This window comes from Bidens hawaiensis, unplaced genomic scaffold (genome assembly GCF_021521415.1).
Source record: "Bidens hawaiensis isolate Kalapana, Puna unplaced genomic scaffold, B.hawaiensis_p1.1 tig00008219_1, whole genome shotgun sequence".
In the NCBI taxonomy this organism is placed as follows: Eukaryota; Viridiplantae; Streptophyta; class Magnoliopsida; order Asterales; family Asteraceae; genus Bidens; species Bidens hawaiensis.
In genome coordinates, this window is record NW_027491584.1 from 961,854 (window position 1) to 985,587 (window position 23,734).

At 33.2% G+C, this 23,734-nt stretch overlaps 2 protein-coding genes across 2 annotated transcripts; one reads left to right on the forward strand and one right to left on the reverse strand.

The window, feature by feature from the left end:
- Nucleotides 1–4,497: 4,497 nt before the first annotated feature.
- On the forward strand, nt 4,498–14,645 carry LOC143637350 (uncharacterized). The gene is made up of 25 exons (XM_077104757.1): nt 4,498–4,793; nt 5,584–5,756; nt 6,169–6,243; nt 6,593–6,671; nt 6,826–6,890; nt 7,052–7,141; nt 7,252–7,341; nt 7,463–7,549; nt 7,990–8,073; nt 8,192–8,311; nt 8,484–8,515; nt 8,584–8,716; nt 9,067–9,609; nt 9,698–10,200; nt 11,103–11,166; nt 11,242–11,344; nt 11,416–11,600; nt 11,679–11,804; nt 11,895–11,965; nt 12,467–12,529; nt 12,643–12,715; nt 13,401–13,520; nt 13,998–14,075; nt 14,179–14,229; nt 14,418–14,645. Exons 1-25 carry the CDS (start codon nt 4,700–4,702, stop codon nt 14,544–14,546), a joined length of 3,231 nt encoding a protein of 1,076 aa, XP_076960872.1. The 5' UTR covers nt 4,498–4,699; the 3' UTR covers nt 14,547–14,645.
- Nucleotides 14,646–18,768: 4,123 nt separating this feature from the next.
- On the reverse strand, nt 18,769–23,181 carry LOC143637331 (serine carboxypeptidase-like 51). Its single transcript, XM_077104749.1, has 13 exons — nt 22,966–23,181; nt 22,372–22,466; nt 22,159–22,266; nt 21,817–22,057; nt 21,685–21,728; nt 21,057–21,124; nt 20,824–20,929; nt 20,005–20,204; nt 19,853–19,922; nt 19,583–19,633; nt 19,365–19,417; nt 19,146–19,278; nt 18,769–18,909 (listed from the first exon to the last, which is right to left on the reverse strand). The coding sequence occupies exons 1-13, from the start codon at nt 23,108–23,110 to the stop codon at nt 18,805–18,807; spliced, it is 1,419 nt and encodes a 472-aa protein (XP_076960864.1). The 5' UTR covers nt 23,111–23,181; the 3' UTR covers nt 18,769–18,804.
- Nucleotides 23,182–23,734: the final 553 nt, after the last annotated feature.

A 23,734-nucleotide genomic window follows, 5' to 3' on the forward strand; every position in this document is an offset into this window, starting at 1 on the left:
ATAAAGTTGTGTTTTTTTTTTTTGCTTTGTATTGTCACTTGTATCGACTATTCCGGGAGCTCGCCAATTAGTTAACCGTAGACATATTTTAGTCAACGGTCGTATAGTAGATATACCAAGTCATCGCATCGAAATCATTAATCTTTTATAGTTGAATAGAGTAATGAAAATTTACATTTTAGACACAACATAAGAGCCTCATTTTTTTTTTAAATATGGATTTTTTTATTTATTTTATTTTAAGAGCATCATTGACTGTCAAATCCCTAAGTAATAACTATCACCTACAAATTACTAGCGAAAAAGGCATTGAAGTTTTGCTAGTTAGCAATCTCATTTATGAGATGATATTAACAAATTTTGTAAGATGGTATTCGGTGTTTTAAGTACTACATATTGACCGTCACAATTACGGCAAAGTATGCCTTTGGTACTTCGGTGCTGAAGTTAACTGTTAATAAAAGAAGTTCCAATATAAAGTTTCAAATTTAAAAAAAAAATTATAAATCTGAAAGTAATAATAATGCAAGCATAAGAAAAAAAAAGTAAACATTTTCATTGTAAAAACATCCCTAGCTACATCAACTTCATGAAGATCAAAATCTTCATAGTGTTTTAACAAAACTTCATAAGACTGATTGTTGTGATGTGCGGATAGGGCCGCGACCGCATCGGTAGCGTACACCGCAACAGGGTGGCGTGATAGAGGGCACGATAGGGGATTTTGAGAGTGGATAATGCCTGGTTTGGAGCCATTGGAAGGGAATTTTATGGAAATTGTGCCGATTTGACCATTGGACATGTTGCTGGTTTAAAAAAAATGGTGGAGAAGAAAAAAGAGAGCGGAGAGAGTGGAGATAAAGAAACAAGAGGCGATTTTTTAACCTAGTTTTTGTTGGATTTTGTTACGAAGGGTATTGGACTTGGCCTAAATTTTATTTTCATTTTATATTTTTTTATCATTATGTTTTATTATAATTTCTAATGTTTGGGTTGTTATTTTATAAAACTTGGGTTTTTTATAAAATATATAATTTATATAGGCTTGAGTTTTTTTTCTAAAATCAGTATATATTTTATTTATTATACAAAATTATATTTTAATTTGTATTCTTGTTTTATTTTTTTTAAAGAAAAATCGTTGGAGTCTCTGTTCGCCTGAACCACAACAGGCTCAGGTAGCTTTAACAAGTGTACAACTAGTTTTATACCCGTCCGGTGGACGGGCGTTTTAATGCTGTAATGACATAACTATTTTTTATTTACTTTTTGCACAAAAACATCATTGCTTTAAAAAAGAGCCATAATGTGGGTAAAAATTAAGCTAAAACATCATTGCATTATTACATTGCTGGAGAGTTTCTCGTATATTGTTAATTTGATGTGAATCATAAATTTCAGCTAAAACTTAAAAAGTTAAAACAAAATCTGATAAGCAACATCAAAAAACATCATATATTTCTTTTCTTTTTTTACATCAGCAATTTCTTTACACTGTTCCAAGAGTTGGATCAATGCCTATTGGGTCGTGAGCACACAAAAGATCCTTCTGAAGCTGCATGAAAGTGAATACCAACTTTTTTTTCTTTTTTCAAATAATCAGATACTAATACCAAAACAATTATATGGGAAAAGACATTACTTTATGTTGGCAATCATCCTTTCAAAATCTAGGCCTGACTGTTTTGGGATCAAAGTATTGGTGATGATTATAGCAATAAAAAAGCTACTGATTCTGCTATAAAAATAATAATATAAGATAGATGCATTACCTTGAATAAGGCTTTGTTTTCGGATAAGGAAGCTACTAAGTTTGCCATGATCCACCATATCAAAATAAATATATTTTGCTATCTGTTCATGAAGGTCCCGATCTCTAGCCTGGTCATGTTAAATTACAAGGCAGGTCAAACAAATGGTTTCTAAAAAACAATGTACTAATTCAAAAGGGGCTTAGTAAAGTGTTGTCCTTTATAATAACAGTATATAAATGAGACTCTGCTTTCTCTTATCTTTTGTGTACCTTTTATTCTTGCTTCTTTTTCAACCTTAGCTGAAAGAGGTTAATATAGTTTGTTGGGCCTGAGGCGAGAAAAAAAAATCCATATCAAAAGATTAAATAACTTACTCTTAGGTGCTCTGCTATATCCTTATCGTCCACATTATTGTATTCTCCTTGTCACTTTCATGTATATATAGTTATACACAAGCATATATGCATCTGGTGAATTTGTAGAACCCAGGGGTTGCTTGAGGTAACTGTAAGTTCTGTAACACACAAGATATTCAAAATGAGTCCATATTATATAGTATAGAAACTTCTATACAAACCATAACAAATTATCTGTCAAGTCACCTCCTCTTATCCTCCATATTGTTCACCCAATGCCCTCTTCATGTCTTCTTTGGTAACACGTTCATCATCAAACTTAAGCCTACTATAAAATCAACTTCTATAATATCAAAATAAAATACGATAACCTATAAACAAAATAACAATCCATACGCTCATATCAAAGTAAAATTACGAATTGTATCAAACTTGACATGATGAAACATTGAAAGAACACATGATGACTAAAACAATGACTTGGTAAATAAGAAGGGGTTAACCAAATCATCAAGGCTAAATGATAAAAAAAAAAGACCACACAAATGAAAATCAAAAAAAGACACAGTAGTCAAATTTGAGACTGCATTTTGACAATTTGAAGAAACATATACTCCCTCCGTCCCAATTTAAATGTCCTAGTTTGACTTTTCAAGTCTTTCTTTTACAACTTTGACCGTAAATATTTTTGTTCGTGTCATATAATTCTTGATGAAAATTATATGAATGGATTGAGTTTTAAATGTATTTTACATTGATATAATTTTCATCAAGTATTATATGACACGAACAAAAATATTTACGGTCAAAGTTGCAAAAGAAAGACTTGAAAAGTCAAAATAAGACATTTAAATTGGGACGGAGGGAGTACAAGTTATCTGCAGGACATAATAATAATAATAATAATAATAATAATAATAATAATAATAATAATAATAATAATAATAATAATAATAATGTATATATAACCGAAATAACCAAAACTGGTCTGTCTGATCAGTCGGTTAATTCCATTAGTTAAATAGGTTATCGGTTATGTTCGATTCGGTTATTTCGGTTATGCTAGCTCAACCCTATTACATAATAATTGAAAGAAATAAAATACCAACATAACAAAACTCAATTAGTATACCTGCAAACACTTTACGTGCAAAGGAATTATCCTTCATTAATTTAAAGTCTGTTATAACCATAAGAAACATGCAGAAAAAGGGAAAATATATATTATTTAGTATGGCATGGACATATAAAGATATTGCAGAGACAGACAAATATAGATGACATATAATTACCGACTATAGCCAAAAAGATTCGTCGTCTTCGATAATGAGCTATACTAAACTGCTAACAACACTGTTGTGCAAAGTAAGCTGAAAGAAAAGCAAAAAAAAAAAAAAAGGTTTAGTAACATTCTAACTGAGAACGACATACAAAATTAGGCTGCATACTTAAAATTGTCACACACCATGGTTCTGCGCAAAGTACCAATACAGTGTGTGCGTGTGAAAATTTTCCTAAAACTAACACTTAATACGTACCTTTAAAATTAGTGAAGCGGCCTATGCTCTATTGTCATGCTCATATGCTCCTAAGTCCTGACAGCATATGAACTGTTGAAAAAGATATAACATAATTAATTTATGAAGAATCCAAATTCAAAAATGAAAATTCTAAGGGTAGAAACACTCAATCGCAAATTAGGGCAAATACAGCCATCACATTGAAAAGTAGATCATCAAACGATTCAACGTGAAAAATTCAAACACCACATCTTCGTATTTGTAGAACGTAAAATCCAAATCAGCTTCTATCAATCTTCAATCCGATATCTTCAAGATTTTGTTTCAGAATGATCCAATGGTGGAGATTACTACAAATTCAGTTTTCTTTAACGGGAAATAATATATTATATAATTAGTGTTCAGTTAGTTAGTAGTGCATGACACAGGATGAATCAAGAAAATGCTTTCAACAACAACACATACACATAGTCTAATAAACAAGCTGAAATGTTTTAGATGACAACTTTGATAACATTAACTTTGAGATGAAACTTGAACTTTTGAATGGAGAACAAAGCATGTAAAACTGATTCAACTCGGCTTGTATCCGCTACTCATTGTCTGTTTTTTTTTTATTTTAGTTAATCTAATTCCCAAATAATACATGTATTTGACTATATATATTTTTAGCATATATATTTTATTTTTGAAGGAATCCGTTTTAACGGTTGAAGGAGCGAGCACCCACCCAGAAGGAATGAACAGTTTGTCAGACTGCAAAATCAAAATCAAACCGAAACAAATCACACACACTCACTTTGATCTCACATTTTCATAAACCCTAACAAACAATATTCACCATTCGATCTCAATTAATGGCAATGCTTCAATCTCACCGGCTGCTCGATTTCAGAGCTCCGATTTGAAATGCTGTCGTTGATTCCAATAGCTTTCACTTTCATTCATGGATATTTGAGTCCCCAGGGTTTCGTCATTTTTAGGTTGTTTTTGTTGCTTCTTTTTATTCGACAACCAGCCGGTGGTGGTAATAATAATAATAATAATAATAATAAATAATAATAATAATATGGATTTGTCCAAGGTCGGTGAGAAGTTTCTCACTTCAGTACGTTCCGCCAGATCCATTGCCTTTCTTCCTTCAACGTCCGATCGCCCCGAGGTCGGTCATTCAAATACTTTTAGGCCTTATTAATTTATATGCATATTATATTGCGTAACATGTTGTTCAATATTGTGTTTGTGTTATATATAGGAATTGATCTGTTTTTGGTGATAGTAGCTCAGTATAATTGATTTTAATGATGACTTAGTGTAGTATTTGTTAGGTATATGCAAGTTACTATGCATTCATTGTTGATTGTCCGTTATGCAACCTATAGGATAGTGAGATTGTAATGTTTAGTTAGTGAACATATTGAATTTGATTTCCTCGGTCTAATTATATGCTGTGATGAACATTGGAGTTGAAAACCATCAATGGATATGAGAAATGGATATACGTGCCTCAAATAGATAGCGTGTAATTGTAAAACTTAGATTGGCACTGCAAGTAACAGAGAAACAGACAGATCACTATTGAGTGACCTATTATGGGGAAGCCAAGATGTTAGAATGTATGAGTTATTAGATAAGTTTAAAGAGATCATATTTTGTTACACCTTATAATGTTGTAACATACCATAAGTTAATAATAAAGAAAATTAAACATGCATTGAGTGTGTAGAGCTATAGAGACTCTTTTTGATGTTAGGTAAGTGTAGAAGCTTAGACAATATTAATTGCTGCACCCTTACATAAAGAACTTTGTGTATTCTGTGATTTTTTCTTCTTCAGATTCAGTCCAGAAAGAGGGCGCGTCTAAATCTTTTGGTCATTAAAGTAGTTACTTGATAAAAGTCAATGCTGTTGGTTAATAGGACTTAAAAATTTGATTATTCGGAAATCATTTTTTACAGATTCCAGCACGGGCTGCAACTGCAGCAACTATAGCTCGTGCACTTGCTTCGATCCCGCCAAATCATAGGCAAAGTCTCTCTTCAAGTTCTGAAGAACTGAGTTCAATATATGGAAACACATCTCGAGCTCAAATAGTGGATGAGCTTGAAGAAGAATTTTATGAAGAGGTTTAACATCTTTGAGATTGTAAACTTACATTTCCTGAAATATGATACCTTATCATTAGTCTATACTGAAAATCTAGTTCTGTAGTTTTGCTTATGATGTATATACACAGTTGATCAATCATCCTGTAGTTTTTCAAGTTGCTTCAGCTATGTTTAGTTTTTATTCTACAGTTAGTGTAAATTTGTCCCTAGCCTAGTACTCAAGCTAGTTTGTATAAATTTAAAAAAGTTTTTTATTGTTTGATTATTTCTACTGTGTACATGTGTTTGTTTCCCTACTGATCTGTTTATCTTTAGTTTGAGGGTCAGTAAAAGAGCACTAAACTATAATTATTATGAGTTTTGCTTTTTAAATGACCATGTGAATAATATTATAAGTCATAACTAGCAGATGCTGAATTTATGTGTGTAGATGTTTGATCCTGTTCGGCACACTTTAGAGAATCTTTCATCTGAAGAAAATGAACTCACATATTTTGAAGGGAAGGTAATATCATTATTCATTTCATTCATGCAAGGAAGGTTGTCAATGTTCTAGTTCCTGTTTGGAAAATTATACATTCTGTTCATTTTAGTCATCCATGACCATGAGATTTATCACATTCTTTTTAGAGATTTTGGCACCCAATTTTCTCATTCACGTGACACGGTGCATGTGTGTGATAACTTTTCATATTGCAAAAATGTGTTGCTTTATCAGTAAAATTACTAATTTTCTCAGTTATATGACACGGGTTTGTTTAACTGTTCAATTGTGCAAGTTGACTTTTTTGCTTTTCCATGCATCTAGATCCTGTTAATGTTTATTAGTTGAAATTGGATTTTTTTGTTTACAGGCTGCTCTTAGGTTATTACAGCTGGATAAAATAACAGAAAGTTTGTCTCACCAAGTAATGGATCACCACGAAGTAATGGGTAAGACTAAAATTCACCTTCTATTGTTTATATAACATTGGTATGTTATTATTTATTATCTGCCTACATGACTTGCATTTATATCTAACCTTTATTGGTCTTGCTAGTTGCAACATTCTGGTAACAACATGCTAATAGTTTCTTTCTTATCCAGTGAAAGGAATGCATTTGGTAAAGGAGCTGGAGAAAGACATGAAGATTGCAAACATCATTTGCATGGTAAGCAGGTGATGATGTTCACATTTATCTGCCTTAATTTGATTTAGTTGAACCATAAGCTTAAGGGAACTGGAATAAGTCTAGCTTATAATGAAGTATTAGATTAAGTTAGGTTTGTTTTTAACTCACAAATCATCATTGATGTACACTTGTACTTGCAGAATGGACGACGACACTTAACTTCTTCAAGAAATGAGGTATCAAGGGATCTTATTGTAAACACAAATTCTAGAAGGAAACAAGCTCTTCTGGTATTGCACATCCTTTTAAGACCCTTAACATTTTTATTTTTGATTATATGAATCCTGTAGTGTTGATATAAGATGACAAACTGTATCTTCACTTCCTAAAAAAATTGTAGGACGTACTCCCAGTATTAGCAGAGCTTCGACGTGCACAAGAGATGCAAATAGCACTAGAAACGCATGTCACTGCAGGGAACTTTTTTAAGGTTTTAAACTTGTTTCTATATATTTCCATTTTGTTTAATTCTTTTCCTTTGTGTCAAATATTTTTATATTCATATTTCTATCCAAGACTGTAGCTTTATGCATGACTGGTTCACTGTACAGGCATTCCAGATCTTACCTGAGTATCTTCAACTCTTGGACGGTTTCTCAGGGCTTTTGGTCATACAAGAGATGAGTCGTGGTGTGGAGGTTACAGTTTTAAGCAATCGAAATTAAATAGAATTTGTCCTTTTTCAGAAAAAAAAAAGTTTGCTTCTAGAAGGATTGCATAATGAAGAACTGAACTGGAGAGTATAAACGGATCATGCTCAAAATAGCATCGGACGGCTTAGATTAAGTGGACGTGATCAAAATAGTATATATTTTTTATTTGTTTTTAGAACGACGACTTTCTTGTATCTATGCTACCGCACTCTCCAAATTGGAGAGTTAAAAATAAAGATGATATTGTATGCTTTATAATGGTATATGATGGCCTAGATTAGAACTCTTGGTTTTAAGAGGTCTGAAAGTGAATGCATGAATGCTTTATAATATTGTATTGATATTATAGCAACTGCACTTGTTGAAATTTCAGTATTAGTTCAAAACAAAGATTATATTGATATAGTATTGTATTATCTATGCAGATCTGGCTGGAAAAAGCTCTACAGAAATTGGATTCACTTTTACTGGGAGTGTGCAGAGACTTCAAAGAAACAAGCTTCTTAACTGTAAGACAATAATATGCTTTGTGACACAATATATACTGATCGGTGTTTCCATTTACTTTTATATGGATCTGAGTGATACAGTTTGTATGCTTTGTGGCACATGTTGTGATACTTACAGGTGGTTGATGCATATGCATTAATTGGTGATGTACCTGGTCTTGCTGAAAAGATACAAAGCTTCTTTATGCAAGAAGTTATATCTGAAACCCATGTGGTGCTCAAGAATATTGTGCTACAGGTACTTGTATTATTACCACTTGTGTACCAAGTATTATTCAAGCTGGTTATCTGATTGTAATTATTCAATATCGCATTATACGTTTCAGAGGGTACATCCAAACACCCTTAATAGCTACCTATTAGCTATATCATTTTTTAAATAGCTAACACTGCAATGGTGAATGTGGCAGGATCTAGAAGTTTTTGTAGTACAAAACAGCAGGTATCATATCTGTACATTTGTAACCAGTTGTTTGATATACTTAAACCTTCTTTGTGTTTGCATATTAGGCTTACATATAGTGATCTATGCACACGAGTACCTGAATCCAAGTTTAGAGAGTGTTTACTCGCAACACTAGCTGTCCTCTTCAATTTGATGTGCTCATATCATGCAATCATGAATTTTAATTCAGATCATAAGGTATAATATGCGGATTTATCCACTTTCTTGGTCTACTTTTAAGCTGGTTACATGAGATTAGATCTTAGAGGTCGCAATGGAAGGCGTTTATATATGAATGAGATGATTTGGTTGTGTTTTATTTCAAATGGGTCAAATCAAACAGGTAAAAAGCTAAAAGTCTATTCAAAATGCATACAACCTCCTAACCTGTTCAATTTAACATTTAGACTATTGTTGTATAAACATTGTTTTTTAGTCATTAGAAAAGCGGACAAAAGGGTGTTAGCAGATCAACATGATCCGACCATTTTTGACCCTCAAAAAATCTGTTTTGACTAGTTACAGTATCTCTTTAATTTCTGTCACAGGTTTATTTGGACCATTTAACAGCTACTATGCAGGAAGAACATAAAGGTGCTGTTTCCTCTAAAAATGCCCAACACGCTGACTCATCATCACAAAACTCTTCTGATCCAAAGGCTGAAAACGGCTCTCTCTCTGAACCCGTGGACCAAGAGCCCACTTTAGCTTCAGTAGAAGAACCTACAACATCTGCTACCACATTTCCTGACCCGTCTGGTTCAGAACCCAGAGACGGTGGAAGTGGGGCATCAAGCAGTGGGTCCTCTTGGTTTCAGCTCAGAAGTGATGCAACAACATTTGTTTCACAAACATTACAAAGTGGTCGTAGGAATCTTTGGCAACTTACAACAACCCGTCTTTCTGTACTGCTTTCGTCTGATGCTGTTGTTTCCACTAGCATTCATCAGTTCTTAAGAATTTATGAAGATCTTAATATTTTCATTTTAGCTGGTGAAGCTTTCTGTGGTGCTGAAGCTGTTGAATTCAGGCTGAGACTGAAAGCTATATGTGAAAATTACTATGCTTCCTTTCACCGCCAGAATATATATGTAAGTTGACATGATCACATATTCATTTAGATATATTATCTTAGCATGTCATTTGCTTTTTTCAGCCTTTTCAGTTATTTCATTTCAGGCTCTAAAAATAGTTTTGGAAAAAGAAAGCTGGTGCAAAATTCCACCAGAAACAATCCATGTAGTTAGTTTTGCAGGGCTTGTTGGTGATGGGGCTGCGTTGGTTATTCAATCTGGTTCAAGAGAGTTCCAGTCTAAAAAATCAGCAGATTTGATGAAAATTAGCCTCAAACAGACTGGATTTTCCCATTGGATTAATGACGGAAATCCATTTTGTCCAAAAACTGCTTCGAAGGAATTTGATGACCCTTCTACATATGAGGAAACAAATAAAGACGGCGATAACAAAAACAACTCATCACTTAATATTGATGAAAATCATCACAGCAATAATGGCCGTGTTGATCCTGAAGATGAAAATGAAGATCTTCTTGCAGATTTTATTGATGAGGATAGCCAATTACCGAGCCGGATTCCTAAGCTGAATCATTCAAGAAGTCACTCTTCAGCATGGAGTGTTGAAGAGATGGAAGCACACACAGGATCTTCAATCTGTGCCTTAAGGTTAGTTATAGCACCATACTCTTTGATACAGGTGTGCATTAAACCAAATTAACCGAACCTAACCCATAACCGATTGGTCATTTTTGATTTGTTGAAAATCAAAAGTAGTGGGTTAGTTTTGGTTATTTGTACCTCCATAACCGATAAAAACCGAACCGGCCCATGTTTATGAAAAACGGGGTTAACCAACCCAACCCACTACCTTTATATAATAATTTTTCAATGCTATGTAATATACACAAATGCCAAATAGTAAAACTTCAATTATTCAAGCCCAAATGTCTAATAACAATTTAGGAAGTGGTTAAACATTTCAAGCCCAAACTTTCAGCCCAATTACATTGCCAACATTGTTTTGAGCTATTTTAGTCAGGCTTAAATGTTTCATTGCCAATATTAGTTCACACTTAACCGAACTGAATCAACCTGGCAAATCAATTAATCATAACCGATGGGTGATCATTCTTTGGTTAACCAATAGTTACGGTTCTGGGCCAAAACTGACTCGTGCACACCCCTAGTCTGTGATATGGGCAGATTTGGTAACGGATCAATGCGAGTTTGGGTTGAACGGGGTACTTTTATATGGGCTGAAGTGGACTAGGTCGGGATGAGTTGGGTTGATTTGCAAACACTTTTTGTTCATTTTTTAAAAACTTTTCTATGAATAATTTATGCATTAAGCATGATCACCAATTATTACATGAGTAATGTACCTCTACTTTAAACGATTTAGGAATTAGGAGGTTGTATGTATTGAAAATAGACATTGGGTGACTCGACCCGCTTGACCCTTTTGCGGTTTCAAGATAAAAAAAACACAACCCAGATCAAGTCATCAATCAGTTCATAATACCAAGTGTAATAAATACACTTTACTGAATGTTGCTTTTATGCAATAGGCTGATGGATAAATATGCGAGGCTAATGCAAAGATTAGACATAATTAACATTGAGTTTTTAAAGGTACGTGAATTAATAATAATATGCTTTCTTGTCTGTCTTTCACACAACTTTATGTAAGCCAGTCAATTGTTACAGGGTATATGCCAGTTTTTTGGAATTTTTTTTCATTTTGTTTTTGAAAGCTTTGGTCAGCAGAACACCAACCCTGGTGGTAAAGGATTGAACGATGCTCTTGGTTGTGAGTATCATTTTTCTCTTTGTTTACTTATTATTTTATTTGTGTATATGAAATTACTTTGTGGTGGTCAGATCAGCTGAAAACAGCCTTATCCAGAATACGGCGGGACTGCGGTCAATGGGTCAAATCTCCATCCCCATTCTCTTCATCTTCATCTGCACCCTTGAATTTGCCATTATCTCATACTGACAACAGGCCAAACGGTGTACCATATTCAAATCTTAGTCATGTGACCAGCACCTCTTTTGGCCTCAAGGTGTATTGTTGTATGCCATTTCATTTGCTGACATAGTGTATTTAAAGGTGCGTTAAATTTTATATGGTTATGATGCAGGAAAGATGTACAGGAGCCGACACTATATCTCTTGTTGCACGATTATTGCAAAATTCTAAGACACGTCTTCATTCTATTCTTCTGCAGAATAATGCAGCAATTGTTGATGACTTCTATGTGCATTTGGTACACTTCAGCTTATTAATTCTGATGACTTAAATGCTTTGTTTCTTTGTAACCACTTTGATGGATTAAGTATTTTTCAACTTTTATCAGGTTGGTTCAGTCCCAGATCTTGTAGAACAGATACATAGAACAACCGCAAGATTACTTCTTCACATTAGCGGGTAAAACACAACATGTGAACTACTTGGATGCTATTTATTGTTGATAAGATTAATTGCATTATTCTGTCGTTTGGTTTTTCCATAAACAAATTCATAATTGTTTGAGCAGCAAGAATACATTGAGAACTGCCAGAACTGCATAATGGCCTTGCACCGTTTGGTTTTACATAACCGCCTACCCCACTGTTTCATTAAATCAATATGCATGACGTATAAGTGCTTTATGCGGTTCTCGTAGTTCTCAACATAAATTGGTTCTGAAAACAATGTGTTCCTAAAATATGATTACAAAACTTATATTTTCCTCAAAAATAATCCAACTTTTTGAGAAAAATGATTTAGAAGGTTTAACGCATGAAAAATACACTTAAGGTGACATTCTGACCCATTTTAACCGCTTGACTCAGTAGAGATAAAACATAACCCTATTTGACCCTTCCAAAAATAAATGGGTCAAAATTGCTGCCTTTATATTTAACCAGGATCCAAATCATTTGGCAGGTATGCTGATCGAATTGCCAATGCTAAATGGGAAGTTAAAGAACTAGGGATGGAACATAACGGGTAAATAACTCTTTAAGAATAGAAAATGCCATTCTCCATTTTATACTACTTCGCTAAAGATGTTTGCAATTATTTTAACAACCCTTTTTTGTTACTTCCTGCATGATTAATAGGTATGTTGATCTATTGTTGGGAGAATTTAAGCACTACAAGGCGAGGCTCACTAATGGAGGCATTCGAACTGAGGTAAAAGTCCATGATCTTAGGCCTGTTAACGAATCGAAAGTTCAGTGAACCGGTCAGCGGGAAGTTCGATTATGTTCGTTCATTTATTAAACGAAAAATGACCACAAATTTTTGGTCATTTAGTTATATGAACGAACATAACACACATCCTGTTCGTGATCGCTTGTTCATTAATGTTCATTTATGTCTCTTCTTTAATTTATTGTCGTTTATAATCATTGTTTATGTCTGTTTGTTTGAACATCCATTCAAATTTATCTATTACTAATTACTTGAGATAATTTATATATGTTAAAACCCTTTGTTTACTTTTAAAATGTTGGATTGTATACTTGCTATTAATATGGATAGTCATGCTTACTTTTAATTGGTATTCCTTTATCTTCTTTCACTTATGTGCATTTGTGTTCGTTTATGTACATTTACATTATCAACGAGCGAACATACACGAACGAGAGCATGTCCATTTGTTTAACAAACAAACACAGACAACAAAATTTGTTTAAGTGTTCGTGTTCATTCATTTGTTCAGTTAAAGTTAAACCAATGGAAATGAACAAGCCCCGTGCGTTTACAGGCCTACTGATGATCTTGCTTTCTCAATTATCGTTTTCCATTTCTGATTTTTGCTAATTTATGTATTTATTAGATTAGCTTTTATTAGAAACTATTTCTTTTAACATAGGTACAAGATACACTAATCGGGTATGGACTTGAAAATCTTTCTGAAACCATTGTTGAAGGCTTATCACGAGTGAAGCGGTGTACTGATGAGGGTCGGGCTCTAATGTCATTGGATTTTCAGGTTTCTCCTAATATAACTTGTTTGACCCCTTATTATTTTTAGAGAAAACTGCGTGAACGGTCTCTGTGGTTTGAGCATATTGCAAGTTTGGTCCTCCACCCCCGAGATTTTAGAAATTGGAAACTTAATTCAAACGTTTGTGAGAGGGTTGCACATTTACTCCCACCGTTAATCCCAGTTAGTTTTTAACGGAAAAGTGATGTCATGTGGAATTCATGTGAGGGTAATTGTGTCTTAACAAATTTGGAACCCTTATAAAACCACAGGGACCATTTGTGCAATCTTATTTTCTTTTTAGCAAAAATTTGAATTTACCCTTTTGACCCGTTAGAGATAAAACATTACCCACATCGACCAATGCACAATTAATAATCAAAACTGTCAAGTCTTAACTATACCGTCTGTCTATACTTGTTAATATTGTTTCTGTACTTGGTATGTTGAAAGTTATTATTATTTTTTTTAATGTTGGTTCAGGTTTTGATTACTGGCCTTCAGCATTTTCTGATTATTAATGTTAAGCCAAAATTACTACGAGTCGAAACTTTCATCAAGGTAAACAACTATAGGCAAATTTAATGAACAGTTTACCGTGTTGAGCATTCATCTATATAAAATTTTATAAATTACATTTAATAATTTGTCATTCCTTTAACAGGCGTTTTATCTTCCGGAAACTGAATATGTTCATTGGGCTCGTGCTCATCCCGTAAGATATTTTTTTCTTGCTTTTACTTTTACTTATAGGTGAAGATGTGGTTACATAAGTGCCTTATATATCATATTTAAACAATATGTACAATGTTTATGTTGTTCTCACAGTTTTCTACTTAAATTTGGGTATTTATTTCTTGTAGTCATAGTATTCGGATCATGTAACTACTTTTTACATCACAGGAGTACACGAAAAGTCAAATTACGGGGCTAATCAACCTTGTGGCCACCATGAAAGGTTGGAAAAGGAAAACCAAACTGGAAGTGCTAGAAAAAATAGAGTCATCAACATCAACTTATAGTTTTTTTTAGAAAAAAAAAAAACTACTATGTACATGGTCTGCATTCGTCAATACCTTTTTGTCTCTCAAGCCTGTGAAATCATACATCATACTGGGCTTTATATCGAGGTTAGCTTCTTAAACGCTTTGTTTATTATTATTTTTTTGTAATAACTTTTTTTTTCAATGTGTTTACTGTGTGTTAGTTGAACTCTTAATCATGGTGTTATATATTCTTATTTGCATGTGAAACTTTAGTTTAAAAAGATAAATATACTATTAAAAGAGAAATCACTAATAACAACTATATATTATAAAATTTTAAACACATAGTATAATATTAATAAGCAATATGCAATCACAGGATTGTATATGAGATGTGATCTTCATACACCGCCCTCATGGTGATGTACAGGCCTATACGGCTCGTATAGAGCTATGTGGGCCGTGTAGGCCACGCAACAAATGTACGGAGGGGACACAAAAAAACAGTTTTTTGTGGCCTATACGGCCTTTATAGCCCTATACGCAGGGGCGTAGCTTTAGTTGGGGCCAGGGGTGGCCCCGGCCCCCTCCGTTTTTTCGCTCGGTAGTATAAAGTTATCATTTTTCGGCTGAAATTTTTTATACATAGTGTAAATTTACCCGTTTTCGACAGAAATTTTGAGCCCGCCCCCCTCGGTTTTTTGCTTGGTAGTGTAAATTTATCCACTTTTTGTCCGAAAATTTGTATACATAGTGTAAATTTACACGTTTCCAATCGAAATTTTGAGTCTGACCTCCTTTTTTTTGCTTGGTAGTGTAAATTTATCATTTTCCAGCCGAAAAATTTTATACATGGTATAAATTCACCCGTTTCTGGCCGAAATTTTGAGCCCGCACCCCTCTAGTCTATGAATTTTTATATACATATTGAGTCCGGCCCCCTCGACGTGTATGTCCAAGCTTCGCCACTGCCTATACGAGCCGTATAGGTCTTCAGCAGCTCAGGGCCTATGGCCCTATACAACTCGTATATGCATATACGAGCCGGTTAGGTGAAAAATGGTGTGTGAAGATCCAAGGTAGTGTATGAAGATCTCATGCCTTGTATATACTATTATTGTTCATGGCTTGTTTGGATCTTAAATTCTTTAGTGCCACGACACCAGATTATGTGAGCCTTTTGTTTTCATCCATTTTCCTACACAATACCTTAATGTTAACGTATATGTATAATAAAACGAAAACTGCTAAGTACTTTCGTACATCTTCAAGCACAATATCTTAAATTCTTTAGTATCCGGTGGTTACGTGATACCTCTAAATGGTGACGTGGTGATAAGTGTTTCCTTCTAGCAGATGTCTTGGTTTGAATCTGGCTTCCACTCGTTTTCTGCTTTTAACTCTGTTGAAGACCACATGTCAGGGGCAAGAGCTATTTATCCTATATTATTAGGATATTGATGGGTCCGCGAGTTTTTCTGGTAACGAGCTCTCACGGTAAACAAAATGATAAGTTATACAATAGGTGTACGTAGTTTGACACATTTTTTAGTTACACTTTATGCTCCTTCAAAACACTAATTCTCATATTTACTTAATTTGTAATAAATAGAGACAATTACTAATAACGTGTAATTAGGAAAAGAATATTACGTGTTAAAGCAATTAGACCTGGTCTTAGTACTAGTTAGTAGGAAAGTAGCTCCTATCAACAATAGTCAATCACTCAATCGTGAGTAGCAACCTTATTTTTACTCGCACAAGCTCGATAGTTATCAAATTCTAGCAGTATAAAGTGACACATTGACACGGTGTTTCATAAATCATTGTGTCATTTCAATAAAATTTATGATAGTTCACTACAAATATAAGGAACTATTTGGTCTATTTCGGATACGACTTTTCAGGGTAGAAACATACATGCTAGTTCTTAATTTTTTCTAAAACCTTTTTCTAAATCAATCGATTGCGATTTCAAATGATACATGAAGATACTTCAATCTCAATTTGATTACACGAGAGACACCAATAAAACCTAGATAGAGTTTACACAATTTGAAAGTAAAATAAAAAATGTTGGACGACATGGGTGGATCTTTTCACGGGCCGTGGCCTACTCAGCTTTTTCGCTCAGTGTTTTATTTTTTTCTTAATAAATTAAAAAATAATTATATATATTGAGTCCAGAACTGTTAATAATTTCATGTTCTTTCGACTCACCCGTATTATGTATTCAGTATCCGTTAATGAAACTTGACAATGACAAGACCAAGAGCATAAATAATGGGGGAAAATATGAGTGGCATGTGCATATATAGTGGTGGTATACTTGTATTGGAAGAAAAAATGAGTGGCATGTGATCACCCGGAAATACACTATTGGAGCGGTCCATACCCACCAACCGGTGGGATGGAGTATTGTATTGGTGGGGGCAATTCACTTTTTAATTGATTTTTACACATGTTATAACATTTATATTTTTATAGATTTTTTAAACCCTGGTTATATATTTAAATTTTTTGAATTAATAAGTACAAGTTAAATTGAATCGATTTTGTTATTATAAAAGTAAAATTTAATTGTAACTATAGCCTGTATTTACAAACATTTTATAAAAATAGGCTAACTATTTCAATTATGTACATATGTAGTTTTAATGGCCTTTTTCAATATGCATGAGAGATTCAAATATTTTGAAAAAAGACATAAATATACAAACAAAAAAACTATAAAAATATATAAATAAATGACATGTGACGCAAAATTTGTTAAAAAAATATGACCTGTCTTTTTTAACTTTATAAAGTTACAATGATTGTAAGAATTTGATATATAATATAGTTAAAAGTTATGATGATAGCCTCATGTTGGCAAATAGGACAATGAATGAAATTTGATGGAAGATAACAAAATTAAGGCGCCGTTTGTTTTCAGTAAGAGAATTATGTCTTGATCTGAATGCCACATCTGAATATTAAGAGCTGGTTCAAATGTCTGAAATCTGAATCATTAATGTTGTTTGTTTTTTCTAAAACATCTGAATATTAATAAACGTCTGTTTGACCATTTTAAATGTTAAAACCTTTTGCAGTTAATTTAAAATTAAAGTTGTCTTAACATAAAATGTTAAAACCCTACAGCCTACAGATTTTACAAGTATAACATCTTCTTAACAATCAAAAATACAAAGTCATAGATAGTATTCAAAACCCTAACAAACCCATGAACAAAATAACCTTAAAACATCAAGAAATCAGCCATACTAATCAAGATTCAATTAGAAAAGATAACCCAGATCTACACATTCATACCAATAATAAACAATAGCATCGATCTCACCTGAAATTGGGGGAAAGAGGAAGACCGGCGGAGATGGAGGGCCGGCGGAGGTGAAGACCGGCGTAGGTGGAGGGGAGGCGGTGGTGGAGGCAGCGAACCCTAGAGAGGGAGGCGGTGGTGGTACAAACAAACGTATCTCAGCTCTGGCCGTGTTTTTTCTGAGTAAGAGGTTTGTTTACCTCTTTTTCTTTAAGAGGCCATTTAGAAGTTTTACCTCTTAATAATAAACAAAAAACAAACAGCCGAACCTCTTAATTCCTCTTACCGAATCAGACTTCAGAGGCCATTAAGAGGTTTCTCTGAAAAACAAACAGGACCTAAAATTATGGTTACATTCTACACATGCCTATTTAGGATATGTTTTGACACGCTATGAAGAAATTGGCAATTTGGTTAAATTAAAGACAAAACAAGGAGAAGTAAATATTAAAGGTATCTATGATCAAACACGGAAAAACACTCTAAATCTGAAGTGTCATTCAAATAGACATGCGTGGGAGGCTCGGAGGGTGTGCGAGTCGCACCATCGGCCGGGGCACATAAGTTTTAGGGGCACAAACTTTTATATACATATTACATATATATGTTTTTTGATGTTAACAATAAGGTTATTAGCAATACTTTATGGGATAAATTACATGTTTATATTGGTTTCTACTTATAATAAATCGATCGATTAAAGTTTTATCCATATATATACATAAGCGAATAAAAAGTTTTCGTTAAGGCCTACGGGCCTTTTTGATTTGGCTCGACCGAGGTATATAAATTCTCGGAGACGGCCCTGTAGACATGAATAGATATATCATATGGAAATTAACACCAATATCGGTGTATTGTTTGTATACTTTATTGTATTTAAATATGTATAACAATTTTAAAATTTAAATGAGCATACAAATTATAATCATACTATTGAGTTAATAGCATCTCTTAATGTTGTTCTTTGTGACTTACTAGTTTGTTATTTCCACTTTTGTTTCTTCATAACATCTTTTACTTTGTGGAGAGGGGAACGTGTGATGTGACCTATCATGTCCAATGCTAAACACGGGTTATCTACAGGTACCTGCAAATCAATATGAAAAAAAATCACAAAATACATTTTGAGAATTCTTTACGATGAGTTCAACTCCATCAAGACTTAAATTATGATATTAGATCGTTATAAACCCAAGTCGAATGTTTCTAGTAAGCAGTATATTCATTGGTGAATTACAAATATGACCCCATAATATAAGAGCTATAAACTATAGTACTTTTATGAGTGTTATATGATATATAAGGGTTGAGTGAAAAACTTACAAAGTGACCAGCTTTAATAATCCAATAGAAATGTAAATTTTTGTAAGCCTTGGTGAACCCTTTTGTAGCTTTACCATCTCCACAATATAATGGTATTCTATCAATGCTCAAGAATGTCTTTAGACCTTCCCACCTTTGTAAGAAAACAAAACACAAGGGTAAAACAGTAATTCTACATTGGAATTTGGAAATTTACCATATAGAGAAATATGAATTTACTTGAGCTTTTCAACCCATGATTGAGTTCCTTTTGTTGAACAAATAAGATCAAGCTACAAAAAACAACACCAAGTTCAAAACAAATTTATCATTTTTACAAAGTAAATAAGATCAAGCTACAAAAAACAACACCAAGTTCAAAACAAATTTATCATTTTTACAAAGTTTAGTTTTAATTTGCAAATGAACCTAGCATTCAAAGAGGAAAAAGATCATACTTGACCATTATATATAGTCACATTGACTCCCTTATTCAAGAGTTCATCAACCTATTCAACAAACAGTAAATGAAGAAACATAAGTAATCATCTTGTTCTTATTCTTTAACTTTTTATTTTTATATTTTTGCAAATGTGAGTTTTCCCACGGGCCCCACCAATACCTTTTTAACCAATGGGATCAAGTAAAACGTTGAATGCACGTGGAAATTGGAAAAAAAAATTATGTATCGTTAAATAGCTGGTAAAAACTAATAACTAGAATCTTGCCTCATTAATTCTTGGTCTCATGAAATCGCCTTCTAAGTATTCAAAAACAAGTCCCGCCTGCCCTCCCCACCTGTCGTAAAAACAAAACTCAAATCCATAAATTTGGTTACTTTAAATTTAAGACAAATCAAGAAAATAAAATATAAACTCACTCCACATTATTTGGGATAATCCCAAGTTTCTTTCTAATGATACCATTCATCAAGAGATCAATATCACCATTTTCACCCGGAGAAGTCTTCAAGGAATCAAGATATCTTGAGTACCTCTTCCTTGGGGCCACCCTCACTAGTTCCGATGTTGTCATTGACACCGGATCCATCCCCGAATCCAATAAGAAATTGTAGAAATCCTACAATGAATGCAAAACATCGTTTCTTTATTGGAAAAATGGTTTTAGAACAGGAAGAAAGTGAGTTAGATTGTTGATTAGCATCTAGAGGTGGCATTTTTCAATTTTGACCCATTTACTTATGAATGGGTCATTCGGGTTATGTTTTATCTCTAACAGTAACATCCAAAATGTTGCCTGCTTAAACGTCACCTCAATCATATTACTATTAAAATAATATGATTTTTGTAATCATATTTGGCACACCAATGATAGATACAAAAAATCAAATTTTAGACAAAATGAAAGTCACCTCAATCATATTATTATTTTAAATAATATGATTTTTTAACCATACTTGGCAGGCCAATCAGGGATAAAAAAAAAGTCATTTTTTTGGACAAAATGAAAGTTAACCGCAATCATATTGTTATTATCATCATCATTTAAATAATATGATTTTCGTAATAATATATGGCACGCCAGTTATTGTAAAAAACAGTTTTTTAGACAAAATGTGTTTAACCAGACGCATCGTTGGCAATACAGAAAATCCGCTTGACTCGAACTCATTTTGACCCGTTAAATGAACCACCCGTATTTGATGTTTCCACCTCTAGACTTATGGAGTAAAACATACAACAGAGTTGCTATTGGTGTCAATCACTTCTTCAAGATCACTCCATGTTTCGGTAGCAGCTTTCAATTTCCCATTTGCTATTTGCTGCTTTATTTTCTCAACAAGACTGTTTCCTGACATGGGCTTGTTAGATAAAAGTAAATATAATCCAATTTAAAGCATTTATCATGTCTCCAAGTGAATAACAAACGCGAAAATATCATAATTTACACGGTTGATGATGGAAAACCAACCTGTTTGCTTCGAGTAAACCATTGTCGTCTATCCTTGAAACATCCTTCAAAAGTGGACCCCATGATGCCTAGTAATTTTTCAAGGTTTTAGAAATGAGTATCTTGTTTGATATGTTCTAAAGGTTCACAATTGCTCAAACATGACACCTTTTAAAGGGAGTAATTAACTTTGATCCAATTTCTGTTTTTAGTTTTTTTAAGCAAAAAGTTATCAAAGTTCAATGAACTTGGATTCAAGGTGACTAAATTTCATAAATTTTGGTTAACTAGATCAAAGTTCCAGTAACCTTGATTCAAGGTGACTAGATTTATATATATTGATTAATTAGACTAAAGTTCAAGAAATATTGACCAAATTTCTATTCTTAAGTTTTTTAGGCAAAAAAAGTATTAAACTTTGATTCAAGGTAACTAAATTTTATAAATATTGATTTAAGTAGGCCGAGTTCAAGAAATATCGACCGAATTGTTATTCTAAGTTTTTTAGGCAAAAACAATATCAAAGTTCAAGAAACCTTGATTCAGGGTTACTAAATTTTATAAATATTGATTAATCAGACATTTAGACCCAAGTTTGTCACTTTATAACAAATTAACTTTTTATAGATAAAAGATCAAGTGAAATTACCACAAAGTCTTCGGGCGAGATCCAGCTATCTCCAAGAGCAATTCCTTAACATAAACCGTAAAACTTTTGTGAAAAATTATACCAAAGTAATCTGTTTTATTATTGGAGGGATTTTCAAATTAAAGTGTATACCTCCAAGAATGAGCTTTAGCCTTTTATCTTCAATGGCTTTGAGAGCTGAGAGTCCAAGAGTGACTGCATATTTGCCACCATAAGACTCTGCCACTATATAAAGAGGACTTTTTTGAAGTGTTTCATTTCTATTAAAGATTTCAATCAACAATGTGGTTAAATCAGTTGCAGCCTCTTCATCAGTTTTCACCAAAAGCCCTTCTTCCTCAACAAAACTGTATCCAGTCCCAACTGGATTATCCTAATTTCCCACCAAAATAAATAAAACATATAACAAATTTCATAAAAAGAATTCTTTTTTTATATATATAAAAAAGTTTAAAACTTTACAAGATTTCATACCACAAACAATAGATCTGCTTTCCTCAACCATGTGGAGTTTCTTGGCTTTAAGAAAGAGTCCAGTGGGCCCACCTCTTCAAAATTTCCAGTTCCAACTCCTGAAGCACCCTACATTTGTGTGAAGAACACACACATAGTGATCACACACATTCCAAAAATAAAAATTAATTTTTTTATTTAAATCCCATTTGCATACACCAAGAAAGTACTTACAGGTCCACCTTGCAACCAAAGAATTACAGGCCAAGGATTGTTGGGATCTTCAGTTCTATAAGGGCTTTTGTAATACCACCAAAACATATGAGCTTCTGTGTTCATAAACATTAAACACCATCAAAAACACATACAAAAATGGCAACAACAAAAAAAGATTAAATCTTGGAAAAGAAGTAAAGACACATATGGGCTTTTGTGTACAAAAACACCATAAAAAACAAACAAGAATGGTGAAAAGATTAAATCTTGAGAAAAATAATAAAAGATATGGCCTGCTTTGTTCATAAACAAGAATGATTAAAAATATGAATCTTGAAAAAGTAACAAAAAAACATATGGATTTCTTGTGTTCATAAAGACCATTAAAAACACACACAACAACAATGGTAAAAAGATTGAATCTTGAAAAAAAAAAACCAAAAAAAAACATATGGGCTTCTTTGTACATAAACACCAATGGTAAAAAGATTAAATCTTGAAAAAAAAAACATATGGGCTTTTTTTTTCATAAACACCATCAAGCTAGAATGGTAAAAAGATTGAATCTTGAAAAGAAAGAAAGACACACAATGGGTCAATCTTGAATCTTACTGGGTCTGACTTCAACATAACCCCATCTTTCTGATCCATCTTGGGTTCCAGCAGCAGAGGCTAATTGGGCAAACAAAAGTGGCAGAAAGAAGAACAAAAGGAGTGAAACATTGAATAAAGCAGCAAAATGGGAGGACTTCCACATTTCAAGAAAGGCTGCAAGAATCACAAATGAATGGAATACAGTTTATTTATATAAAAATATATACATGTGAGAAAATGACAATAATAATTGAGAGGTTTATTTGGGTGAATTTATTTATGAGAAAAAGATAAGATTGGTGAATATTGAGTGCGCAGAGGGTCAATTGCTGTCAAGAAAATGACTTAACTATTCCACTGATCAAATCCTCCTTGTAAATTTTGTAGAATATACTTTCAACTTTCAAGATTCAATCTGAAAAATTAATTAATAAATAAAAATGACATCAGAAATCAAGGTTTATCTTTGTTTATATGTTTTAATAATTCTTATTGTGTAGTCATTTATGAAAAACAATTTTATTTAAAAAAGGGAATTGAGGTTTCCGTCCCCGTGGTTTATTCAAATATGCGGTTTTAGTCTAATACTTTCAAATTTGTGAGTTTTGTTCATGTGTTTTCATTTCGCTTGCAATTAAACCCGACCCCACCAACCCTGTTAAATTTGGTTGTTAAACCCATCGGTGTGTCCCTCTCGTGAGAGGCAATTTTGTCCTTTTTTCCCCAAATGCACCCCAGTCCCTCACGTGATGGGGCTTGCGAAAGGTTGGGTTTATTTGAGGAGAAA

Coding starts and splice junctions, on each gene's coding strand:
- LOC143637350 (XM_077104757.1), top strand. CDS start 4,700: ATGGATTTGTCCAAGGTCGGTGAGAAGTTTCTCACTTCAGTACGTTCC. Junction 11,167..11,241: donor TTAACATTGAGTTTTTAAAG/GTACGTGAATTA, acceptor CAATTGTTACAG/GGTATATGCCAGTTTTTTGG. Junction 11,805..11,894: donor ATGACTTCTATGTGCATTTG/GTACACTTCAGC, acceptor AACTTTTATCAG/GTTGGTTCAGTCCCAGATCT.
- LOC143637331 (XM_077104749.1), bottom strand. CDS start 23,110: ATGTGGAAGTCCTCCCATTTTGCTGCTTTATTCAATGTTTCACTCCTT. Junction 22,467..22,965: donor TTATGTTGAAGTCAGACCCA/GTAAGATTCAAG, acceptor TTATGAACACAG/AAGCTCATATGTTTTGGTGG. Junction 20,930..21,056: donor GGTTTACTCGAAGCAAACAG/GTTGGTTTTCCA, acceptor GTCAGGAAACAG/TCTTGTTGAGAAAATAAAGC.